This window comes from Rhinatrema bivittatum, chromosome 2, assembly GCF_901001135.1.
Source record: "Rhinatrema bivittatum chromosome 2, aRhiBiv1.1, whole genome shotgun sequence".
NCBI classification, from domain to species: domain Eukaryota; kingdom Metazoa; phylum Chordata; class Amphibia; order Gymnophiona; family Rhinatrematidae; genus Rhinatrema; species Rhinatrema bivittatum.
Window position 1 is genome coordinate 129243133 of NC_042616.1, and position 24289 is coordinate 129267421.

General features: G+C 42.3%; 1 protein-coding gene across 11 annotated transcripts in view; it reads right to left on the minus strand.

The window, feature by feature from the left end:
* SVIL (supervillin) overlaps positions 1–24289 on the minus strand; it is a 348412-nt gene that overhangs the window by 234329 nt on the left and 89794 nt on the right. For all 11 annotated transcript variants that reach the window (XM_029588612.1, XM_029588613.1, XM_029588603.1 and 8 more), the window contains one exon: positions 14697–14760. Coding sequence is in view for 9 of the 11 variants with exons in the window: in XM_029588603.1 (XP_029444463.1) it covers positions 14697–14760 (64 nt within the window). In the remaining 2 variants the exon portion in view is untranslated. The remainder of the gene's footprint in view (positions 1–14696; positions 14761–24289) is intronic.

Genomic DNA, 24289 nt, shown 5'->3' on the forward strand with positions numbered 1-24289 from the left:
AGTGGGCACAGCGAGCATTGACCACATGGGTCGTGTCCAGTCAGAGAGGAGATTGAGAATGGACTAACCAGTCACGCAGATTTTTCACCAATGAAATGTGAAACAAGGAGGGTCTGTGAAAATAGAGTGTGGGGCCAGCATGGGCCAATTTATTATCTAGCAGACCGGACCCACATAACCCAAAAAAGGATACATCTAATTGGTAGAGCAGAGATGGATTTTTAACTTACATTCACTTTTCCCTAGGGATTTAAATATGGAAATTGAGTGGTTCTATTTTCTATGATTTTGTGTTTCATTTTCTATGTCCTCTTACCCCCCCCCCCCCAACATCTACCCCTCCACCCTCTTTTTTCTTCACTGCTTTTCAGTACGTTATTTTACTAAACCTGACACTTGTTTTGACAGTTTCTTTATGTTCTGACAACTTATTTTTTTGTTGGATATATCTTCTCATGTGACCTCTCTGATTGGTTTGGTCGAGTTTCTCCAACACAAAAAACTGGCTAAGACTGATTTAAAAGAGCTCCTACACTTGTTTTACTGATGTGTTTAAGTTATGTATTCATTGCATTTGTTAATAGGCTTTGCCTTTGGAATTGTATTTGCCTGAATACTTGCTTTTGGAGCACCTTCGTTACTTGTATTATCACCATGTATGTGCCCTCCTTGACTTACTTGTATTACTTTCTTTTTGTTTTAGCATTTGAACTACTGGGTGCTCCGTCTCTTCTGATGCAATCTTTGAGCAAAACACAGGACCATGTTGGGGGACATTAACACTTTAAAGGACCACTAATTTTGACAGTAGGAGTCTCTTAGAAAAAGCATGTTTCCAAAGTGAGTTATATATTTATTCGGAGAGGACTTAGAATACCAATGCCACACTTTCCTCTTATTTGACCTGTTGCTATGCAGTTTGTATGTCAGTTAATAACTAAAAGATAAAATATATCACTTTCCCAGACCTATTCGTTATGCCCTAATTGCTGACTTATTACATATAGGAATAAAACTATCTTCTGGTTATGGCTGCCTGTTAATCAGATGCAGAGGGAAGGAGCTCCTGTAGGTTCCCTACAGACTCATGCACTCAGACGGAATAAGTCTTTTGGTCACTGGTGGCAGAGCAGGGGGGGGTTACACTATATGGTGTCAAGCAGGTGGCGATAAACAGCAGTGATATTGAGCTCAGTAGAATGAGTTATGAGCTCTGAAACAGACCCCATCAGTGGCGGAATTAAATCCTGGAAAATATGTGATGGAAATGACTGACAAAATGCTCCATGGATCACGTACGCAGTCTCCATTACATTTGATGATCACCTTTTAAAACTACAATCGGTGATGGATGATATGAAGAGGAATTTAGAATTCCAAAATAAGTGAATGGAGGCTGCAGAGCAGAGAATATGGGATCAGGAGGATCACATGACACAGGCCAAGCAAAAAATTGCTGAGTTGCAGGCCACTAACGCATGTGTATCTGACCAGCTTGACAATCAAGAAAACCGCAATCATGGAAACTTGCATATTGTGAGACTTCCAGAAATGGTGGAGAAATCTGACCTTCCTGACTTAGAGAATTGGTTCCTACATGAGTTGGCTTTGAATGTTAATGCTGTGCCAGTGGTCTGTGAATGTGCACACTGAGTGGGGTAACGCTGTAATCCAAAGAACAGACCTAAACCCACTGTTGCTCGAATCAAACTGGATGCATAAGGTTAAGATTATGCAAACATTTCGGAAAATAAGCACGCTGGAGTACAAGGGTCATAAGATCTTACCATTTAATGATTTCTTGATGTTTAATGATTACTTGATGCACATGGTGATGTTGCGAAAGGAAATGGCACTGGCATCTTCAGCACTGCGAGTGTTTCACAATGGTGCTTCGAAGATCTTCTCTGCTAAATTTGAGGCTGATGTGTTTATTAGTCTGCTGAATAGAGCAGTAGAATAAGATGTATCCGCTACTACAAAGGTAGAGAAGATACTGCTGGACGTGCACATCCTGAATGGTGGTGGCTGTCTGCTACTGCAGGCTTGATCAGCAAGCACAGTGATGGGATTTTTGGTTACTACGTTGACGTTTTGCAAGATTCCATTTTCTTTTCTTAGCATACGGTTTGTTGTATCTCATCTCTTGCCAATACAATGAATTACCCTTGAAAAACGACAAGAATGTCTGAAACATGGCCCCGTGTCAGGTGACCAGAGTGTCAGTGGTGAATAGACACGAAAACAATGGGTTTGAATGGACACGAAAGTAAAAGTTTGGAGCTAACTGACCATTGGCAACTGTTCAATTGATGTATCGGTGCACTTCGAGAAAGCTAAGTAGTTCATGAATGTAAACCAACAGACTGGGTGATCCCGTAGGACTGGTTTGAGCACCCTAGTCCATACAACTCTTTTTCGAGGAATAGTGTTGATCCCAAAGGGCCATAAAAGTTTCTATGGGCTAGCTCTTCTGTTTTTTCCCCAACTCTTCTTTAACCTGGGGGCAGGAGATTATTTCTGTGGGGATGAAGGATAACCTTCATGGCCCAGTCAATGCACAGTAACAGTGTTGTCTGTGTGTCTGTTACTCTTGCTCTTTGGGATATGTACCTGGATAAAACAGGCAGGGCTCGCTGGATGGATGTTAAAAAAAAAAATTTTTACTGATACTGAATGGAAGAAATCAATAAAGTGAATAATTGAAATGTCAAAATACATCCAGATTCCTTGTCTTTAGTGTGGTACAAGTTTAAATGATGTATCCCTCTCTGGAAGTATCACTTTTTTCTGAAACCAGGAACTTGCAATCCATCCATGGTGTGGAATGAATGTCTGTCCCAAGGAACTAGGGTATCCTAACCAGGGCAGATGTCCCTTGTCCCAACAGTACCTGACTCCAGAAGGGCATTACCGTTCTTCACCTGCTTGTGTACCATGTCCCAGGGTGGAAACTCTGGTTGGGGGGTCTCCTGATGGTCTTCTCCAGACTCCTCTTTAAAAAATAGCTCTCTCACTGGTCAAAGGAGGGGGGCAGCAAAAACACCTTCCTTCCCACAAAATAGAAACAATACCAAAAAGGGTTTTACTGGGTGGACACTGCAACCTCCTCTTGATAGGTTGAAGGGGTGTACAGGTCCTTCCTGAACCTCTAGAGAGAGGGTTACAGCCTCCCAGAATGTGGTCAAAGCAGCCAAAATTCTAGCTTTCAACCTAGGAAAAATTACAAAAATAATTCTGTTTCTCTCTCATTCCCTCCAGCCTATCACTAAGAACTGGCAATGCAGAACTTTGTAGAGCACACAAACATGTCCTAACTTCTTGAAATCAAAATTAGACTGCCTCCTAGTCACATGGTCTAAACCCTCCTTGTGCCTAACAGACTGCCTATGTCTGCAAGTCTGAAGGAGGAACAGTATTGAATGGCATGTCTGTAATGCTGATGTCTAAATAAATAGAGCTGGGGACTAAGGCCATCTGATGGAGACCTACGTGTCTCTAAATCTATTTATGTATATACAAGCTCAGTATCGCTATTTCACTATATACTTTATTTATTTATTTATTTATTATTCCTGATGTGTCAGTATACCTGAATATAAACCAACAGCTTTCTGTGGGGAACTGTATGGGTGGTGGAAAAGGTGCAGGGTGTGGTCCCTTGGAGCGGTTTGGTAGTTTTGTCTGTTATTTTGAGTGAAGTGAGTATGTGTGTGGGGGGTATGTTTGGTAGTATTTGAGGTTGAATGCATTGCAGTCCAAGAGGAAGTATCAGGTGAGTACAGGGATGCATAAAACTGCTTTTGCTTAGTTTTTGGGGTCTGGGACATACTGTCTCATGTGGGATGGCTTGGGTATCAGAGCTGAGCAGCATTTGGGCAAACCACATTTCCTGGATACATTCATCTTGCCGGCACTGATATTACCCATAATTTTGGCAAATCATGGATAAGGTACAGGTGTACATTGAATGTAGATGGCATACATTCCCCAATTAAGCATAAGAAGTTATTGTCTATGTCTAACCAATTTGGCAGTGCAGTAATAATGGGAGATTTCAATTACCCCAATATTGACTGGGTAAATGTAACATTAGGACATGCTAGAGACAAAGTTCCTGGCTGGAATAAACAAGCAATTGGTTCAGGAACTAATGAGAGAGGGAACTATATTAGATTTAATTCTTAGTGGAATGCAGGATTTAGTGAGAAAATTAACGGTGGTGGGGCCACTTGGTAATAGTGATCATAAAATGATCAAAATTGTCCCCCTTCCAGTCAGTTCAAAAAGTACATCTCAGCTCTAACACTAAATTTTCAAAAGGGAAACTTTGATAAAATGAGGAAAATAGTTAGAAAAAAAAACTGAAAGGTGCAGCTGCAAAGGTTAAAAATGTTCAACAGGTGTTGAGATTACTTGCCTGATAATCTCCTTTTCCTTAGTGTAGACAGATGGACTCAGAACAAGTGGGTATAGTGTGCTCGTGCTAGCAGTTGGAGATGGATCTGACGTCAGCACAGGTACATATACCCCCACAGGAAGTGAAGCAACTCAGTAATCTTCCTTGCAAAAGCTGTTATGGATATATGTGTACTGACGATCAATGAATTAGTGAAACAGGATTCCCCTGACCGATTGATAGTAGCTGGAGACCGCCAGCGCTTCCAACCGGAAGGCGTCGACACCTGGTAGAGTGGATGCTCTTATGTAAGAAAATGACATGGCCTTACCTTGAATCGGTGAAACCCATGTATACCAGCAGCCGGGCGGGATGCTGAGTCCATCTGTCTACACTAAGGAAAAGGAGATTATCAGGTAAGTAATCTCAACATTTCCTAGCATGTAGCCAGATGGACTCAGAATAAGTGGGATGTACAAAAGCTTTACTCCCGGACTGGGCGGGAGGCTGCCTGAGGACCGCATAGGACTGCCCTCGCAAATGCTGTGTCCTCCCTGGCCTGGACATCCAGATGGTAAAATCTGGAAAAGGTATGGAGGGAGGACCATGTCGCCGCCTTACAAATTTCTGCGGGCGACAGCATACTAGATTCTGCCCAAGATGCTGCTTGCGCTCTGGTGGAATGAGCCTTGACCTGTAGAGGTGGTGACTTCCCGGCCTCTACGTAGGCCGCTCTGATAACTTCTTTGATCCAGCGGGCTATGGTGGGCCGAGAGGCCGCTTCCCCTTGCTTCTTCCCGCTGTGAAGGACGAACAGATGGTCCGTCTTTCGTACTGCTTCTGTCTTTTCCAGGTATCTGGGCAACAATCTGCCGATGTCGAGATGGCGTAGCAAACGCCCTTCTTCTGATTTCTTCAAACCCGCCGTGGTTGGCAAAGATATGGTTTGGTTGAGGTGAAATTGTGAGACTACTTTAGGTAAGAAAGAGGGAACCGTGCGAAGATGGATAGCCTCTGGAGTGATTCTCAGAAAGGGATCACGGCAGGACAGCGCTTGTAGCTCTGAGATGCGGCGTGCGGAACACACTGCCAGCAAGAACACCATCTTCAAAGTTAGCGAACGGAGAGACAGGCCCCGAAGGGGTCTGAAGGTGGATCCTGCGAGGAAATCCAAAACTATGTTGAGGTTCCACAGGGGCACTGGCCACTTCAGTGGCGGACGAATGTGCTTGACTCCTTTCAGGAAACGGGAAACATCTGGGTGCGTGGCGATGGTCTTGCCATCCCTCCTGGGACGTAGCAAGACAGCACAGCCACCTGAACCTTGATGGAGCTTAGGGAGAGACCCTTCTGAAGCCCATCCTGCAGGAAATCCAGAACAATAGGGATTGTGGTCGCATGTGGATTGGTGCCGTGAGTGTCGCACCAGGCTTCGAATACTCTCCAGATCCTTATGTATGTAAGGGATGTGGAATACTTGCGAGCTCGGAGGAGTGTATCTATCACCGGCTCCGAGTAACCTCTTTTCTTCAGTCTAGCCCTCTCAATGGCCAGACCGTAAGAGAGAATTGAGCTGGATCCTCGTGGAGGATGGGACCTTGACGTAGCAGGTCCCTGAGCGGAGGCAGGGGAAGAGGATCCCCTGTCAGTAGTCTTCTCATGTCCGCGTACCAGGGTCTTCTTGGCCAGTCTGGTGCCACTAGAAGAACTAGGCCCCTGTGCCTCTGAATCTTGTGTATAAGGGCGCCCAGCAGGGGCCTCGGCGGAAAGGCGTATAGCAGGGTCCCTGGAGGCCATGGCTGAACCAGGGCGTCGATCCCGTGAGAGAACTGATCTCGCTTAGTAATGTATATGCTGCGTTGTGCGCCTATCCACAGGCGCCTATCCTGGGCGCTCAATACCTTAACAAGGCAGACAAAAATGGCGACCTCCACGGCGTGTCGCCTACCGGCAATGCCGCCGATCCTCGCACCTCGGAGACCTTTTTAAAAGTAAGAGATGTACGCCTTACCTGATCCTCGGCGCTTCCCGGCTGTAACCCGGGCGGTCTCTGGCTGCGGGGGGAGAGGGGGAAATACCTTCACCGCCGCGCTCAAGTAGGTGCACCCACTGCCTCTAAACCGCTGAACTCGTCTCGCTCGGGGCTAAGTCCACGCCGGGACTGAGGCGCCTCTCAGCCAGGCCCGAGCCCTTCTCGCTCGGGGGCTAGATCCCTGCCGTGATTCGGCCACCGGACCGAGGCCTAGACCTCCGAGGGATCGCGGAAATCACCTCGGGAAACTCAACTGGGGGAGGGACCAGAGGGTATCACCGAAGGAGTGCGGGGCTCGTCGGTATCTTCTCAAGAATTTAGAAGTCAAAAGCAGAAAGTAGATTTGGAAAACACGCTCAGCGAGCGTGCAGGAGCTCCAAACTGCTTTGGAGACGGAAATTACTGAGTTGCTTCACTTCCTGTGGGGGTATATGTACCCGTGCTGACGTCAGATCCATCTCCAACTGCTAGCACGAGCACACTATACCCACTTGTTCTGAGTCCATCTGGCTACATGCTAGGAAATACAATCTTAGAAGTGCAGTCTAGATGTATTCCACACATTGAGAAAAGTGGAAGGAAGGCACAACCAACATGGTTAAAAGCTGAGGTGAAAGAGGATATTTTAGCCAAAAAAACATCCTTCAAAAATTGGAAGGATCTATCTGAAGAAAATAGGACAAAGTATAAGCATTGTCAAGTTAAGTGTGAAACATTGATAAGACAGGCTATGAGGGAATTTGAAATGAAGTTGGCCGTAGAGGCAAAAACTCATAGGGCCAGATTTTCATATCTATGCGCGGGCGTAGATTTGTGCGCGCAACCTGGTGCGCACAAATCTATGCCCGATTTTATAACATGCGCGCAATTTTCTAACACTTGTGCACCTTGCGCGCACCGAGCCCTAGAGGTGCTCTGATGGCTTTCCCTGTTCCCTCTGAAGCTGCTCCGAAATCAGAGTGGTCTCTGAGAGAACTTTTCTTCTGCCCCCCCCACCTTCCCCCCTTCCCCTATCTAACCTGCCCCTCAGCCCTACCTAAATCCTCCCCTACCTTTATTTATTTATTTTATTTACACCTGCCTTTGGGCAGGCGAAGGATCCGCACGCCGGCATTCGGCACGGTTGCTGTGCCGGAGGCCTCGGTCCCGCCCCGGGCCACCCCGCCCTCGGACCGCCCCACCCACTCCCCGCCCCTTTTTTCAAGCCCCGGACCTATGAAAAATAGGCTCGGCGCACACAGGAGTGGGTTTAAAAGGGTTGCGCGCGTATATTACGTGCATAACCCTTTTAAAATCCACCCCAATGCAAGAAACCTGTGAGGGAGTCTGTAAGACTGTTAGATGACCAAGGGGTTAAAGGGGCTCTTAGGGAAGATAAGGCCATTGCAAAAAGATTAAATTATTTCTTTGCTTCTGTGTTTACTAAGGAGAATGTTGGGGAGATACAAGTTCCGGAGATAGTTTTCATGGGTGATGAGTCAGATGAACTGAACCAAATCACTGTGAACATGGAAGATGTAGTAGGCCAACTGGACAAAATAAAGAGTAGCAAATCACCTGGACCAGATGGTATGCATCCCAGGATTCTGAAAGAACTCAAAAATGAAATTTCAGATCTATTAGTTAAAATTTGTATCCTATCATTAAAATCATCCATTGGACCTGAAGACTGGCTCCAGGAGCGATCCGGGAAACTATAGACAAGTGAGCCTGACTTCAGTACCAAGAAAAATAGCGGAAACCATTCTAAAAGTAAAAAATCAGAGAGCATGTAGAAAGACATGCTTTAAATGGAACACAGTCAACAAGGATTATCCCAAGGGAAGACTTGCCTCACAAATCTGCTTCATGTTTTTGAAGGAGTTAATAAACATGTAGATAAAGGTGAACTGGTATATGTAGTGTATTTGGATTTCCAACTTATTCAACATAGCTATGTTGAATACGTTGGAAATCGCGATTGTTGATCCTAAATAAAAATTTAAACCCCTCACCCTCCTTAATCCCCCCCCCCCCAAGACTTACCAAAACTCCCTGGTGGTCTAGCGGGGAGTCAGGACGCCATTTCTGAACTCCTTTGCGAGGAGCACGTGACGTCGGCATCACGTCGGAGTGACGCGGACGTCACGTGATTCCCCGCGGGTTCGCTCTGGGACCCTCGTTGGACCCAAAAGGAACTTTTGGCCAGCTTGGGGGGGTCAGGAGGCCCCCCCAAGCTGGCCAAAAGTTCCTTTTGGGTCCAAAGAGGGTCACGTGATTCCCCGCGGGTTCGCTCCGGGACACAACCGGACACAACCGGAACTTTTGGCCAGCTTGGGGGGGCCTCCTGACCCCCCCAAGCTGGCCAAAAGTTCCTTTTGGGTCCAACGAGGGTCCCGGAGCGAACCCGCGGGGAATCACGTGACATCCGCGTCACTCCGACGTGACGCCGACGTCACGTGCTCCTCACAAAGGAGTTCAGAAATGGCGTCCTGACTCCCCGCTAGACCACCAGGGAGTTTTGGTAAGTCTTGGGGGGGGGATTAAGGAGGGTGAGGGGTTTAAATTTTTATTTAGGAAATCGGTGCATATATGGACATAGACTCAACTTATGAAATTCTCCATATGTCCATACTGACCGAAATTGACCCCCCCTTTCGACTTATGAACATAAACTTTTGGTCTGCACATCTCTAATAGTTACACTGGAGAAGGGACAGAGAAGAGTGTCCAAAATGATAAAGGGGATGAAACAGCTCCTCTATGAGGAAAGGCTAAAGAGGTTAGGACTGTTCAGCTTAGAGAAGAGACAGCTGAGGGGGATATGATAGAGGTCTTTAAAATCATGAGAGGTCTAGAACGTGTAGATGTGAATCGGTTGTTTACTCTTTCGGATAATAGAAGGGCTAGGGGGCACTCCATGAAGTTAGCAAGTAGCACATTTAAAACTAATCGGTGCAGTTTGTGTAGTTGGGTTTAAAAAAAAAGGTTTGGATAAGTTCTTGGAGGAGAAGTCCATTAACTGCTATTAATCAAGTTGACTTAGGGAATAGCCTCTGCTATTACTGGCATCAGTAGCATGGGATCTACTTAGTGTTTGGGTACTTGCCAGGTACTTTTAACCTGGATTGGCCACTGTTGGAAACAGGATGCTGGGCTTGATGGACCCTTGTTCTGACCCAGCATGGGAATTTCTTATGTTCTCATGTTTTCACAAACAAAAGTCCCATATGTCTATGCTGCAAAAGACCCATCTTTCTAATTCAGAACATCTTAAATTAAAGAGTGGGTTTGTCAATGTTACTTTTCTTCTTTTTCTTGGAGACAAAGGGGGTAGCTATTCTGATACATAAACAACTGGCTTTTCAAATGGAACATTAAATATCCAAAGAAGAGGATAGATATATCATGGTGTTTGGGAGTTTATTAGGACAAAAATTGTTTTGTGTACCATTTATGCCCCTAATATTTATTCTCAGGAGTTTGGGGCTGAAGTAGTAGTCACTATGATTTGCTTCCCTGAAAATTAAAGTGATCTTGGAGAGAGATTTCAAAGTTCTGGCGGATCATAGACTTGACAGTCAGCCACAGTATGAATATAGGCCAAGTCAGGAAAAATTGGGAGTAAATTTTGTCAACATGGAAGCAGGACTACTGGACATATGGAGGGTCCTCCATTATGAGGAAAAGGACTATACTTTTTACTCTAATCCTCACAAAAATATTTCGAGGCTAGACTACCTGCTGGTCTCAGTGGGGCTATTTTCTTTTGTATGAGAGGCGAAAATTGGTATTTCTGTTTCAGATCATGCACCTGTGTCGGTAAGTTTGGAGCTGGGGACCTTGGGCAGAGGGAACTTAAGTGGAAAATAAGTCTGGGACTCTATCAAAACCAGACTTTCCATGAATATCTACGCAATAAATGGTGGGAATAATTGTCTTTTAATGTTGGCGATCCCATTGTCAAGCTTTATTGTGGGAGGCCAGTAAGAAAATAATGTGGAGCCATGCAATTGCTTATGTAGCTAAATAAAATGGAGTGAGAAATGCTGAAATTTTACATCTGTCCAGGTTGTTAAGGATGCCCAGGCTCAGTACGTGGTCACACTAGCAGAAGAAGGTAAAAGGTTATGGGATCAAGCTAAAAACATGCCAAATAGTTTGTTGTTTCAAAGAGCTAGAAAATCTTTGGACTTTTTCAAACATAAGCTTTATAAGCATGGTAACAGGGCCAGTAAACTTTTGGCAAATTTGGTAATAGTTAAAGGCCAAAGGCCCATCATTACAGGCATCAGAAACACAGAGGGCCAATTGGGACATCTACAGAGATAGAGGACAGCTTTCTGTCTTCTTTCAAAACACTATATATTCCTCAGGCAGGTGATGAGAATACTCAAATGAGTTTTTTCCAGACTGCTCAGTGGCCTCTCCTTTCTGAAGTTCAATTGGATGCTCTTAATGCACCAACTGGGGATGTGGAAGCCTGTGCAGCTATTAAAAGGTTACAACAGGGAAAGGCATCAGGCCTTGATGGGCTCGGATCTATTATAAAATCCTGCAATTTGGCCTTCTGTCACCCATGGCGAAAATCTATAATTCCATTCTGGTAATGGGAATGCTATCTGCAAAATGACCCTATACTTAATTATAGTTTGACAAAAAAGGGTAAAGACCCCATGGATGTTAAACCTTTCAGGCCAATTTCACTGATGAATGTAGACTTGAAGCTTTTTGCTTCAATATTGGCCATTTGTATTAATATTGTTATCACTAGGCTGGTTGCGCAGGATTAGACAGGCTTTAAGGGGAGGTATGGGGTCCAAAATGTTCATAGATTGATAACAGCTTTATCTCAAGTCAATAATAGTCAAGCTCTTATTTTAAGCTTTGATGCAGAAAAAGCATTCGACTCAAATTCTTGGGACTATGCTTTGGGCATTTTGGATTTTGGGGAGCTAATATTAAGTGGTTATGTACCTTGTATAGTAACTCAACTGCCAATCTGCACATAAATGGCTCCGTATCTTACAGTTTTTCTTTAGGTCGGGCGTTAGACAAGGCTGCCCTCTGTCCCCACTATTATTCGTGATGGCAGTAGAGCCTATGGCAAGGAAATTATGGGTTCCATGGGACCTTTCCAGGCTTTATACTCAATATTACAGAAACAGTGGATTTAATTCAGATGCAGTTAAATACGTGGCAGAAGTTACCGGTATCCTTCATGGGTAGAAGTGCCCAATTAAAAATGATGATTATGCCAAAATTATGCCAACTGCACATGCTTCCATGCTGGCTCTCCAAAACGGATCTCTCTCTCCTCAAGTCCTTGTTTATTAGTTTATTTGGTGAGGTAGGCGGTCTAGGGTGGCGTATCATAACCTGTCGTGCAGCAGAAAATATGGAGGATGACTAGATCTACCTAAATTAAAACTTTATAATGTAGCATGTCAGTTACACTTTCTGTGGGAACAGCTCACAGGAAGATTTAAAATCTGTGAATCAGATATGGTTGCTGGTATGTTGGCTCCCTGGATACCTATTGTTTTCGCTCCATACAAGTGAGACTAGATTTACAAAAATGGCAAAGAAGAATGTATTGTTGTGGTCAGTCATAATAGCTTGGAGCTGGTTTCGTTGCTGGCGGATGGGGGGCAGGAAAAGTACAACCTCTTTTTTTATGTCCTTTTTAGGCAATTCTTTTGTCCCTCCTAGGACAGAATATATATACATTTTTCAGCTTTGGGCACAGACGGGCCCGCTGGGCAATGGGACACCTTTTCAGTCCTTGCAATCCAAATACGATATATCTAGGTCTCATTGTTTTGCATTTTTACAAGTCATTATTACCTGGAATCATTGAAACAGTCCTCTGAAGAGCTTAAGCATGAAAACGAACTTATGTCTGAGTTCCAAAGAGTGGGCAAGTCAAACAATTTTATTTCCCAATGGTATCTAGTTTGCAAGCAACAGCAATTGTCAGAAGTGGTTTCAATGATGAGTGCTTTCTAGTCCAGGGAGCTACATATTGACATTTTGCAGGATATGTTGAGGGATTGTAGTAGGTCCTTACATAGACTGCACATTGATGTGATGCTACGTGAAACTCAGTTTAAAATGGAGCATTATGCTTACCTAGATGGCCTTAAACGCTACCATATGAAACTAGTAGACACTCCTCTATGCATTAGGTGTAAAAATGAAAATGCCACCATCGTTCATAGGTTTTTATATTATAGAACAATAACCCCCTTCTGGGATCATATTATTAAAGAAATTGGTCAATGTACTGGGGTGTGTGGCTTCTGCGACAAGGTGCAACACTACTTTTGGGCAACCTTTCACAAGACAAGGAAATGAAGAAAGGTGTTATTATTTTCTTGACATTGCCTTGGTCATGTCATGTAAATGTGTGTTGCTTAAGTGGAAGGAGGAAAATCCACCCACAATAACACTATGGCATCATAGAATGTCTGCTTATGGTGTTAGCGTGAATAGATATAAAATATGCTCACCAGAAGGAATCAGAGGCCTATACTGAGAGGTGGATGAAGTTTTTGCTTCATCTTTTGGTTGGGTTGAAGAAGTCTATCCTTGACCAGGATTACATGTCTGCATTAAAGGCAGCAACTGATATTGGAAGCTATGCTCTGCCTTGGACTAGAGGTGAATGAGGGTGTGAGGAGAGGTGTGTGTGTTGGTTGTGAGAAGATTAACATGACTGTATGGGGATGGAGTGAAGAGTAGGGAGGTAGTATGGGGGGGGGGGTAAATTTTGAAATAAAAGGCAAAATTTGCCTATTGTTGAATGCTATAGCTCAACTGTTTATTGGAAGACTGTTCTTTCCTCAGCTTTATTGACTGACTGTTTATTGAATGTTTATATTATACTTTGAGCTACATTGTGCAATTTGCTGAATATAAAAAAAGAAATAAAACAAATTAGGTTTAATAAACAACTTTTAAGTATGATCTGTTTTCACTCAGACACATAATTATCTCAGAATATTTATTATCCACTATCATCATTTAGAAAATGCTATTAAGTGTATTACAGTACCATACTAGTTTATATTGTTTTCCCTGTGGCTCTAGAGCTAGAGACCAGTAAAAGCAGTCTAAGCTGCAGCAGCAGTTTGGAGCTGCTCCAAAGCTGCGAATGAGCATCTCTCTCTTGGCTCTGGAGCCAGCCTGGAGACAGACTATTGGAACCAACCCTAATACAGTGCACCCAAATGCATCCAATTCCACCATTCCCACTAGAGCATACAGAATGAGCACCAGGGCAAACAGGAAGGGAAAGGGCAGCAAAAGCCAGCTTTTAGAGGTAACCAACTTTACACTTCTAGATCAGCGATGAAAATTCTGATCTTTTATAGCATTCCCTCTGTTCCAAATTAGCACCCCATCTTCCCCGATACAGCTGTAAATGAGAGAGAGAGAGAGAGTGTGTGTGTGTCAGTATGAGCACGTGTGGTGTGCGGGTCGGGAGGGCAGGAAGATGAAACCTTCAGAAGAAAGAAACTAAGCATTGATAAAAGTAAGCTAGCCCACTACCAAGATGGACGGCACAGGTGCAATCTCACCAGTACAAGGGACCTTCAGCAACCAGAATGCAGGAACCCCTAGAGGAATATGCTAGCAGCATCCAGGGAGAGTGAAGACAGCAAGAACATGGATTCTGCTTCTTTCTCATGACTTTTGGGAGCTGAGGAGGGATTTAATATAGCATGCACATGGTTTTCATTTTCCAAAGGGGGAATTAATCTGGAAGTCACCGCTGAGAAGAAATGACCAATGACGCACCTCTACTCCTCTCCTATCTGCTGAAAGAGCTTGTGTGTTTACATTCACCAAAGTCTGCACAAGAACACAGGACACCGGGAGGTATCACCTATGATAAAAGTTTGAAGGGACCGGTTTAGCAAGCCTAATGCTGCAGGCTGTTAAATGTATCTACTTTCTAAACAAATAAATACAGTTCTGATGCAGTGTACCTGATGGATATTTCCTACCATCACTGTTATTTGGTTCCTTTTAAACTCATCAGCTCCATCTGTGTGGAATCAATACAAAAACTATTCTGTCTCCAGCTAGCACCAGAAATCAAAGCCCGAACCCAAATCAGAAACCATTCAGATTTTCTTTTAAAATAATCTCCCCTTTAGAAATGCCATAAATACTGCATGCATAGGGCAAGTTTAATAATCAATACTGTAAGGAAATTATGTATTTCTATAGGTTGAAAATCAGATATAGGTTAGCATAACAAAAGATAATATACCTTACCTCAGTGCCTTTCTCTGTAATAGTCTTGAGGTTTTAAATCTTAATGGACCCTCTCTGCCAAATTCTAAAGGAAACAAAAGAAAAAATGTTGAAGACACACCACACGTTCTCAGCATTTTCTACCTAGAAAAAGAAAATTCTGAAAGCAGCAGCCATGAGCACAAACCAGAAACACATTTCTACTAATGAACATGCGCATATTTAGTACATTTTCTGTTTGCAAGATGAAAAAGTAAGATATGAAGACTCTTGGGTCTGAAGAGGATCCTAAAGGCTGGAGAAACCATGGTAATGCCAAAGATCAAGTGTGGCCTGCAGTACTGCTGTAGGCACAGAGTTAGTCTTCTGTAGTACGGCATCAAGTGTTTGCCTTCAACACTTTTTCCCATCTACAATTATCTGCATTTTAAGCATAAATTTATATTTTTCTTATTTTAGGATTTTTGGTAAGAGTGTTTGAAAGACAGAACCACCACCATATGCTTCCTTAAAGGGGAAGTATCATCTGCATATGCTTTGCATAATGTACTCATTACTCTACTAGAAGCTTTAAATAGTGTTTTCTTTAAAGTTACCTTGTTTCTAAACCTTAGTTCACAGTATGCTTGCTGTCATCTTACTTTGTCTACCAATGCCAAGATGTATCCCAAGATGCACCTCTATCAATGGGATGGTGTTTCCTCTGCAGCTCTGAGGGCTGCAGAGTCCATCAGTAAGAACATAACATCATGCCATACTTGGTCAGACCAAGGGTCCATCAAGCCCAGCATCCTGTTTCCAACAGAGGTCAAACCAGGCCATAAGAACCTGGCAAGTACCCAAAAACTAAGTCTATCCCATGTTACGGTTGCTAGTAATAGCAGTGGCTATTTTCTAAGTCAACTTAATTAATAGCAGGTAATGGACTTCTCCTCCAAGAACTTATCCAATCCTTTTTTAAACACAGCTACACTAACTGCACTAACCATATCATCTGGCAACCAATTCCAGAGTTTAATTGTGCGTTGAGTAAAAAAAGAACTTTCTCCGATTAGTTTTAAATGTGCCCCATGCTAACTTCATGGAGTGCCTCCTAGTCTTTCTACTATCTGAAAGAGTAAATAACCGATTCACATCTACCTGTTCCAGACCTCTCATGATTTTAAACACCTCTATCATATCCCCCCTCAGTCGTCTCTCCTCCAAGCTGAAAAGTCCTAACCTCTTTAGTCTTTCCTCATAGGGGAGTTGTTCCATTCCCCTTATCATTTTGGTAGCCCTTCTCTGTACCTTCTCCATCGCAATTATATCTTTTTTGAGATGCGGCGACCAGAATTGTACACAATATTCAAGGTGCGGTCTCACCATGGAGCGATACAGAGGCATTATGACATTTTCCGTTTTATTCACCATTCCCTTTCTAATAATTCCCAACATTCTGTTTGCTTTTTTGACTGCCGCAGCACACTGAACAGACAATTTCAATGTGTTATTCACTATGACACCTAGATCTCTTTCTTGGGTTGTAGCACCTAATATGGAACCCAACATTTTGTAATTATAGCATGGGTTATTTTTCCCTATATGCATCACCTTGCACTTATCCACATTAAATTTCATCTGCCATTTGGATGCCCAATTTTCCAGTCTCACAAGGTCTTCCTGCAATTTATCACAATCTCCTTGTGATTTAACTACTCTGAACAATTTTGTGTCATCTGCAAATTTGATTATCTCACTCGTCGTATTTCTTTCCAGATCATTTATAAATATATTGAAAAGTAAGGGTCCCAATACAGATCCCTGAGGCACTCCACTGTCCACTCCTTTCCACTGAGAAAATTGCCCATTTAATCCTACTCTCTGTTTCCTGTCTTTTAGCCAGTTTGCAATCCACGAAAGGACATCGCCACCTATCCCATGACTTTTTACTTTTTCTAGAAGCCTCTCATGAGGAACTTTGTCAAATGCCTTCTGAAAATCCAAGTATACTATATTTACCGGTTCACCTTTATCCACATGTTTATTAACTCCTTCAAAAAAGTGAAGCAGATTTGTGAGGCAAGACTTGCCCTGGGTAAAGCCATGCTGACTTTGTTCCATTAAACCATGTCTTTCTATATGTTCTGTGATTTTGATGTTTAGAACACTTTCCACTATTTTTCCTGGCACTGAAGTCAGGCTAACTGAAGTCAGGCTTTTAATTAGTTTATTTAGTATATTTTGTGTGATGGATCTTCTTTTTAAATATGGAGGATCTCTATGAAAGGGGGTAAGAGCTAAATAGTTCGTTTTTATTGGTGTAAAGATGAATTTCTGTCTCCCAAGCTTCTATGTTAAAATGTCAAGAATATTACCTTGATATGTAAAATTTGAAAAAGCATAATAAAAAGTAAATTAAAAAATAATAATAATTAATGCTGCTTCTTCTTTAAGGAAAAAAAGTAAGAGAAAAGTTCTTTGGTTTACAAAATAAGTTGAACTAAGAGGAAAATGATTTCAATGTTTTTAAGCATGCTGCACTTTCAGTTTTCCTCTGTACCTTTATATGGTTACTATATTTGATCATTTATAAATATATATCTATAAAATGCTATACCATCAAGCAAGCTGACTTTTTCATTGTATGTATGTATATATATTTATTTTATGCTGCTATGGTCTCATTGCATTTAACGCTACATTCAGAACTTTAGGAGCAGTTTTCTTAATAAATGCACATTATATTAACACGAGTTCAGCTCTGTTCGTACTGCGTAGGGTTAGGCAGTCCTACTGATGGATGGGGGAATGGAAGGCAGGAAGAAAAAAAAAAAAACATCTAAAAAAAAATAATCATTCTGTACCAATGCAAAATTACCTTAAAAGCAGACTCAGACCAGAATTGACAAGTAGAGATGTAGAAACATTTTAAAAACAGGTTAGATGGAAAATCCCAACACTTTCCCATTTTTCCACTAGTCATGAAAATGCAAACTGATTTCAAACTTGCTAATGCAGTAGAGCATGGTGAATTTTGTTTTCCAGATTTTAAGGGTCTTCACAAGGTTAATTGGATTTTTTTTTTAATTCCTTTCCAAATATTTTCTTGGTGCATTTGGGGAAAAATCTTTTTCTCCTATCTTGAACCAAGCTGAAATCCTTCTGATCTGAACTCTACCTTGGATTGTTCTCACATCTCCAACGGCAGGTAACCAATGTGCGCAGAACATTATAATAAGAAAAAAAGCATCATCAGAAAGTTGTAGTGAATCCAGAGAATTTAAGCTGCCAAACCCTGTAATACACGAAGCCCATTGCATTGTAGATATGAAAAGGATTCAAGGGTCCCCAGTAAAGAAGGCGGCTTTAAGAGATATAACTGCCTTCAGAGTGGTAATGAAACAGCCTGCAATATTTGCATAATCCATATAAAGGAGGAAGCTTTTTTTTTTCCTCAGGAGAATCTAAGATAGCAGTTCTGGGGGTGGGGGCTAGCAGGGTTCTTGGAAGGAGGTGAGCAGTTCTTTTGGGAGAAGCAGCATGGGTGCTGGCCTGCTCTCTGGAGAGGTTTCTCCAGCCTCTCACTTTTCCTCCTTTGCAAAGGCCACTCGTCTTTGTTTTTTCTACTAAAAAATTTTAAAGTAACAGCATTTCTTCATTTTCTCAATCCTCTCAAAGGTGGTCTCCATGGGAAAGAACTCTTTGGCAATTTCTTTCTTTTTTTTACAAGGATTGTTAGTGGTATATCAGAATCCTGCAGCTTGCCAGCTGTAATTGCATTTTTATGGACAGGAAATTTCCGAGTGCAACCTGTGGAGGGTATCTAGGCAAAGGAAAAGCCAGAAGAGCCATTCTTGAGGGGCTGCAACCCTTACACACACAAATAAGAGACTGTAACAACAGTGGAAACCCCCTCGGTCCGAGGCAGTCTTGGTGGCAAGGGAGGCCAAAGGGGCCCAGAGAACATTCACTTTGACACTTCGGCATTTTGTATTACTTTTTTTTCCAATTAGGATTATAACTCTGAAGTCATTTTAGCCAACACATTACTTGTATATTTTACCTCAGTAAGCTATTATTTGGATTGGAACAACAACTTTTGTATGTGCAGTGTGAAAGTGATTCTTTCTGACCTAGAAGCAATTTGCTTCCCCCATCTGAAGAATCACTGGAACTATAGTGAGTTTGCTTGGCCTCAGCAGTGCCTGAAGGTGTACCCCAGCAAAAGGAATTATATACAGAACACGTACAGTAAATGTTTAGCTGATTTGTACAAAATAGGGTTACTGGATCCCTTGCCTTTGCCCACTCATGCCATCAGAGTCCTGCCTGCTAATTAACTGACTTGGATAAGGACCACTCACAGGGGTGGTCAGATTTAATAAGTGATCTCCATTTTACTCAGACTATTTATTCAGGCTTATGACTTTAAAACCTGATATTACACTAGCTGCTGCCTATCTAAATAAACCAAGATAGAGTACATGAGAAATAGAAATCATTATAGTGCAGTCTGTTTGCAAAAGCTCAGTTCCAGTGTTATTGTGTTAAAGAAAATTGAAATGGAGTTCAAAGCGTCTTTAAAACAACAAAAATCACACAGTTTGAGTACGAACACCAGATTTATGTTATGTAAGAACAGCTGGAAAAAATTCACTAGAAATCCCACCTCCGCCCCAAACCGAACTATATTGAGGTTAATCAAAAGCAGGTTTGTGTCAAAGTTTTGACTGCTACAATGCTATGCAATACCTCATGGGGTTGGCACACAACATTTGTCCACTAAGAAAACCACCAAAATAGACCACTTGTAGAAAACGTTTATAGAAACAAGGGTAACTTTCATCACTTCTGAGTTTGAAGGTAAAAAGTGCATGGTGCGATGCATGGTCACTCCCCCCAGTACCTTAAAGATTTAGAAGAATAGAATGGAGCATTAACCGTCACTCCATTTACAGAAGAAAGGCATAACATGAAACCAGGAAAAGCGAGTGGACAAAGCAATAAAGCTGAATGAGATACATTCCCAACCCCAGAGAGAGGTCCATACAGGGTCAGATTAAGAGTAAGGGCAATGGAGATGGAAGATCCCATGGTCAGAAGTGCTCAAAACATCCTTAATCCATCCCTGCTGAAGGCAGCTGGATATTGTCCCTCTTTTACAAAAGTGGGACTAGGAAGGCAGTTAGTTTGACTTTTGTTGTGGGTAAATTTAATAGAATTACTACTAAAGGAAAGGATAATAGAGCAGATTTTATCCAGTAGTTTAAATCCAAAGTGGCAGGTGAGGACAAATATTTGAGCTCTAGCCCAAATTTTTAGGGGTCAGGGAAAAAAAAAAAAAGTGTCATTATTTTTGCTTATTTTACCTTTGTTCTTATGCTCTATTTACTTTTCTCTTCCCCTCTCAACTTCTCTCTCCCTTTCCCCAGCCTATTTCCCCTCTCTCTCTCCCCTCCAGGCCAATCCTTCCTTCCACGTAGCCTCTTCTCTCCTAAGCACCCTCGCAGCAGAAGACTGCCCTGGGCTGGCCACAGCTCCTCTTGGTCCTGAGCCAGCAGCAGGTACCAAATTTTATGTATTTGGGCAATCCATGGCCTTGCAAACTGAAAAGTGGCAAATCCAGCGATATGGCATCTGGTGCTGGATTCACTGAAACATTCCACCCCTGCAAGGTTTTTACCGTAGGAGGATCATGTCAAACAAATCTTATCAATTTACCTGGCTGGATGACTTGAACCAAACTGAGTGCTAGATGTGTACTTGGATGTCAGTATAACTTTCGCCACTGTTCCACTTTAGAGGCTCATAGATAAGCTCAGTTTCAGAGTAGAACCCGAGTTAGAAACTTAGAGTGATATGCAACCGAGGATAGTGGTAAATGGAATTCACTCTCAGGAAAAGGGAGTTATCAGTGGAGTGCCTCAGAGATCAGCCAGGATTTACTTCTGTTCAATGTCTTCGTAATGAGATTTGAAAAGGGTTAGTATGAAACTTTTGTCTTTTTCCAGATGATCTGAAAGAGTGGACCCTCCATATCAGGGGTGAAAAAATGTAGGAAATTTATTCTTAGGACTTTTTTTTTTCATGTTTTCTTTTTTTTGCTATCTTGCTTTTTGTTCTTTGCCTATCTTTTTAGTTTAATATTCTTTTTAGTTTACTTTTCTTTTCTCCCCTAATTTGAACTGAACACTGTCAGAGACACAATAAATGGGTTCAATGCCAGCTTGGCATATCTTATGTTCTTAGGATGGCAAAGAACCAGACAACTAACTAGTTAAGGAGCAATATTCCACAAGTGCTCAGGACTCCACTGCTGGAAGCTAGGATCCAGGGTCTGCTCAGCAGCACAGACCTGAGTAACTGGACAGCCTGCATGAGCCAACTGGTCTTTCTGTCATCAGCTATGTTACTGTGATTTATTAATGCACGCCACCTATAGAATGCATGATCCAACATAAAAAGCATCTCTCAAGTCATTTCTCATCGACAGGTAACTAAGACAGCCCAAGCTACAGGATGCATCTCAGCATGCAAGAGCTCGTTTGAGTCACCCATTCACAGAGGCAACAGGATATGGGTGCACTGCAGGGATGGGGAGAGCATCTCAGTAAAAGCTAGCAGTTGCAAGACCTCATCACTAAAGGAATCTTCTCCTCCCTAAGCTTCTAGCCGGAAGGGCTACCTAAGTTGCCAAGAGTAATCACCCTGAGCATGCCAAGAAATGTATAAACAATAAAAATACATAAATGCCTCATTTTCAACTGAGTCTTGGAGGCACAGAGATATGAGAAACTAAGACAAGCCCAGGGTCAAACAGCCCCTGGCACACGACTTCTGAACTTAGCACCAGCACTTCTCCTTAGTCATGATCTAATGCTCTCACCACCTAACCACCCTTCTCTAGAAGTCAAATAGAAATGAGAGTAAAAATAGAAGAAAAAGAAAAACATACTAACCATATGCAAATCAAGTAAGATGAGATGCCAACTGGGATAGCTTCTCTCAAAATAATTTTGGTATGGAATGTTAAATGAAGGATAAGATTTAGCTCATTTCGGATAGGCACCATTTTAAAATCTGATCCGGAGCATATGTGGTACTCAGATAAACCTCTGGTGGCCACCTTAACACAAAGATTTCTAGTTTTGTTATTTATTTTTTTCACTCTGGTCAAGATCATCCAGACTCACTTGTGGTTGACCACTATATAATGAGTATATTACACTCTGAGAACATTTTCACCAAAAAGGCTTTACAACACATAAGTTGCTTTTAAACATGTGTTTAACTGTGAATCAAAGCGGAGACCCAAGAGCTGTGGCTGAAACTGGATTTCCACTTTAATGTAGACGAACAGATTATAACCACAGCACAGCATGTGGTTTAAAACAAAAATCACCCAAGCAAAAGCTTTAGTAAACTTCACCAGTAAGGGACTGAACCAGGTTCTGGAAACAATATATTATTTAGACCAGTCCGCTTTCAATAATAAAAGCATGAAACCATAGGAATTCCCATCAGCAGTGGCCTGAGGCAGATACTCTATTTCTCAATTTAAAAACAAAAATTTAAATAACTAGTTCCAAACTCAAGAATCAATTTCAAAAAGTAACCATACATTAGGAGACAATGAAGCATTTGCATACTCAGCTAATTAGAAGCTTTGTTTAATCCGCAGACAGAGAAGAAATGCTGAAGCAGTCTGCTCTCCAATTTACCACAGTCAATATGCAGAGACTGTCACAGGCACACAAGGCACCGCAACGTCCTGCAGAATCCACCTTCTGCGCTCTTACCTGGCTCCTGAGGGTACTTTATAGTTCCAACATAGCCGGAAACCCATGGATTTCTGAACATGGTTCCACAACCAAAATATTTCAGCAAATTTAAAACAAAAAGACTCCCCACAGAACAAAAAAAAAAGCTACAGCAGCAGCAGCAGCTGCTAATCCTAATGCAGTCACAGTCCTAGGCCCGTGCAAAGGTTTTTCATAGGAGTGGACTGGAGCTGTCAGGCTCTGGCAGCTCGGGGAGTATAGGAAATGCATAGCAATAGCCTGCAAGCTGGAGCAGCTCAAGGCAGTAATCAGATTACAAGCAGAAATTAGGCACACCAAAGGCTGAAATAACAGTGATTGGGAGATTTACAACACCGTGGCTTCAAACCTGCTCAAATCACAATGCATATTCCTGCCATGAGGAGGAGGGGAAAAGGAAGAAGAAAAAGCAGGAACAATTCCTTGCAGGAAAAAAAGTTGCTTTTTTTCCTTCTAATCTCAGCTTCAACTAATCAGAAAAGTGCAAAGATTGTTTGAACAGAAAGCAAAACTTGGTTCTGAGCTGCTAACCGAGAATGACTAACCATTCACATCATTCCCCTGCCCATTTTGCTTATCTAATATGGGGCCAGAAGAGAGACACTGCTAACCACCAAGATTTATGGGCAGCATATGAGAAGAATTATACGGAAAGAAGCAAATAGATACTGGACTGTCCCAAAATATTTTAATTTAAGGCAGAAGGTGCTAGATGAGCCGAATCTTACAGTTTTACAAGTCATGTTTTCCAGCTGTTGCATGTTTCAACCTATAAAAGACAGTTTCCCAAGCTTTTGTTTACATATATTTCATTTTAAAATCTAGAATTCATGAAAAAAATAATATGACCTACAAGTGAGCAGATAGTTTAGGGTATTATATTTGCTAAATTGCCTTTCTTTGAAAATCATCAAGGCAAAAAATGGCTGCAGGATTGGGAAGAAAGCTGAGAAAAAAAAATGGCAATAAAAATTTCTTACTTAAACGGAAGGTTCCCTTCTCCTCCCAGATGCTATCTCTCTTTATACAATTACTGACTTTACTGCGTGATCTTTAGAGGGGTCTGTTGGGGGGGATAATATTTCATTATTTATGTATTTACTTTTCAAAGCAGGAGATGGGGCTCGGAGGGCCATCCAGACACATTTTTTCAGTGATATTTAGTTGTGCTCTTGACTCCCTGGTGCTATTTAAATATTTTTATGGCGCTGCCTTGTCTACTATTCTTCAAGGTGAATGCTCCCAGCAACCAGATGGTTTGGTTAATAATAAAAAAATAAAAAATAAAAAAAAAAGTTGAAAAGGGAACTGCTGTGCACAAACGTCAAGGCAAGGTATTGTGCAGCCAGATGAGAGTAAACCACCCCGCCCCCATCCCCCATCCGCCTTGGATAGGGAGGAAACCTCAGAAGCAAGCAGATTCCAAGTTATTTTGTCTTATGCTAGCAGCGGTGGAGAGGAGCAATGTATCCTGCTGAAGGAAAGGTGCGTACCATGTATGTGTGGGGGAGATGTTATACAAACCACCAACTACTCTGCAATCGCAGCGCACAGCAGGAAACAATCCTTCCCAATGCAACCCAACTCACTATCTTCCTGGACCTAAAACCTGGTCATCTAAGCCCAGGGTTTCCCCAAGGCCTATCTACATTAATGATGTGTGGCACACCATCCTGACTCTTGGTCAGACTGACAGCCCCCTCCAGACTCTCTTCCAAATTTTAAGGCAAAGGGCGAGGGGGGGGACGGTCACAATTGGCTAAGTTCCCTCAGTACGCACTGTGTGGGAAGAGGGAAAGGTCGGTGTGATGA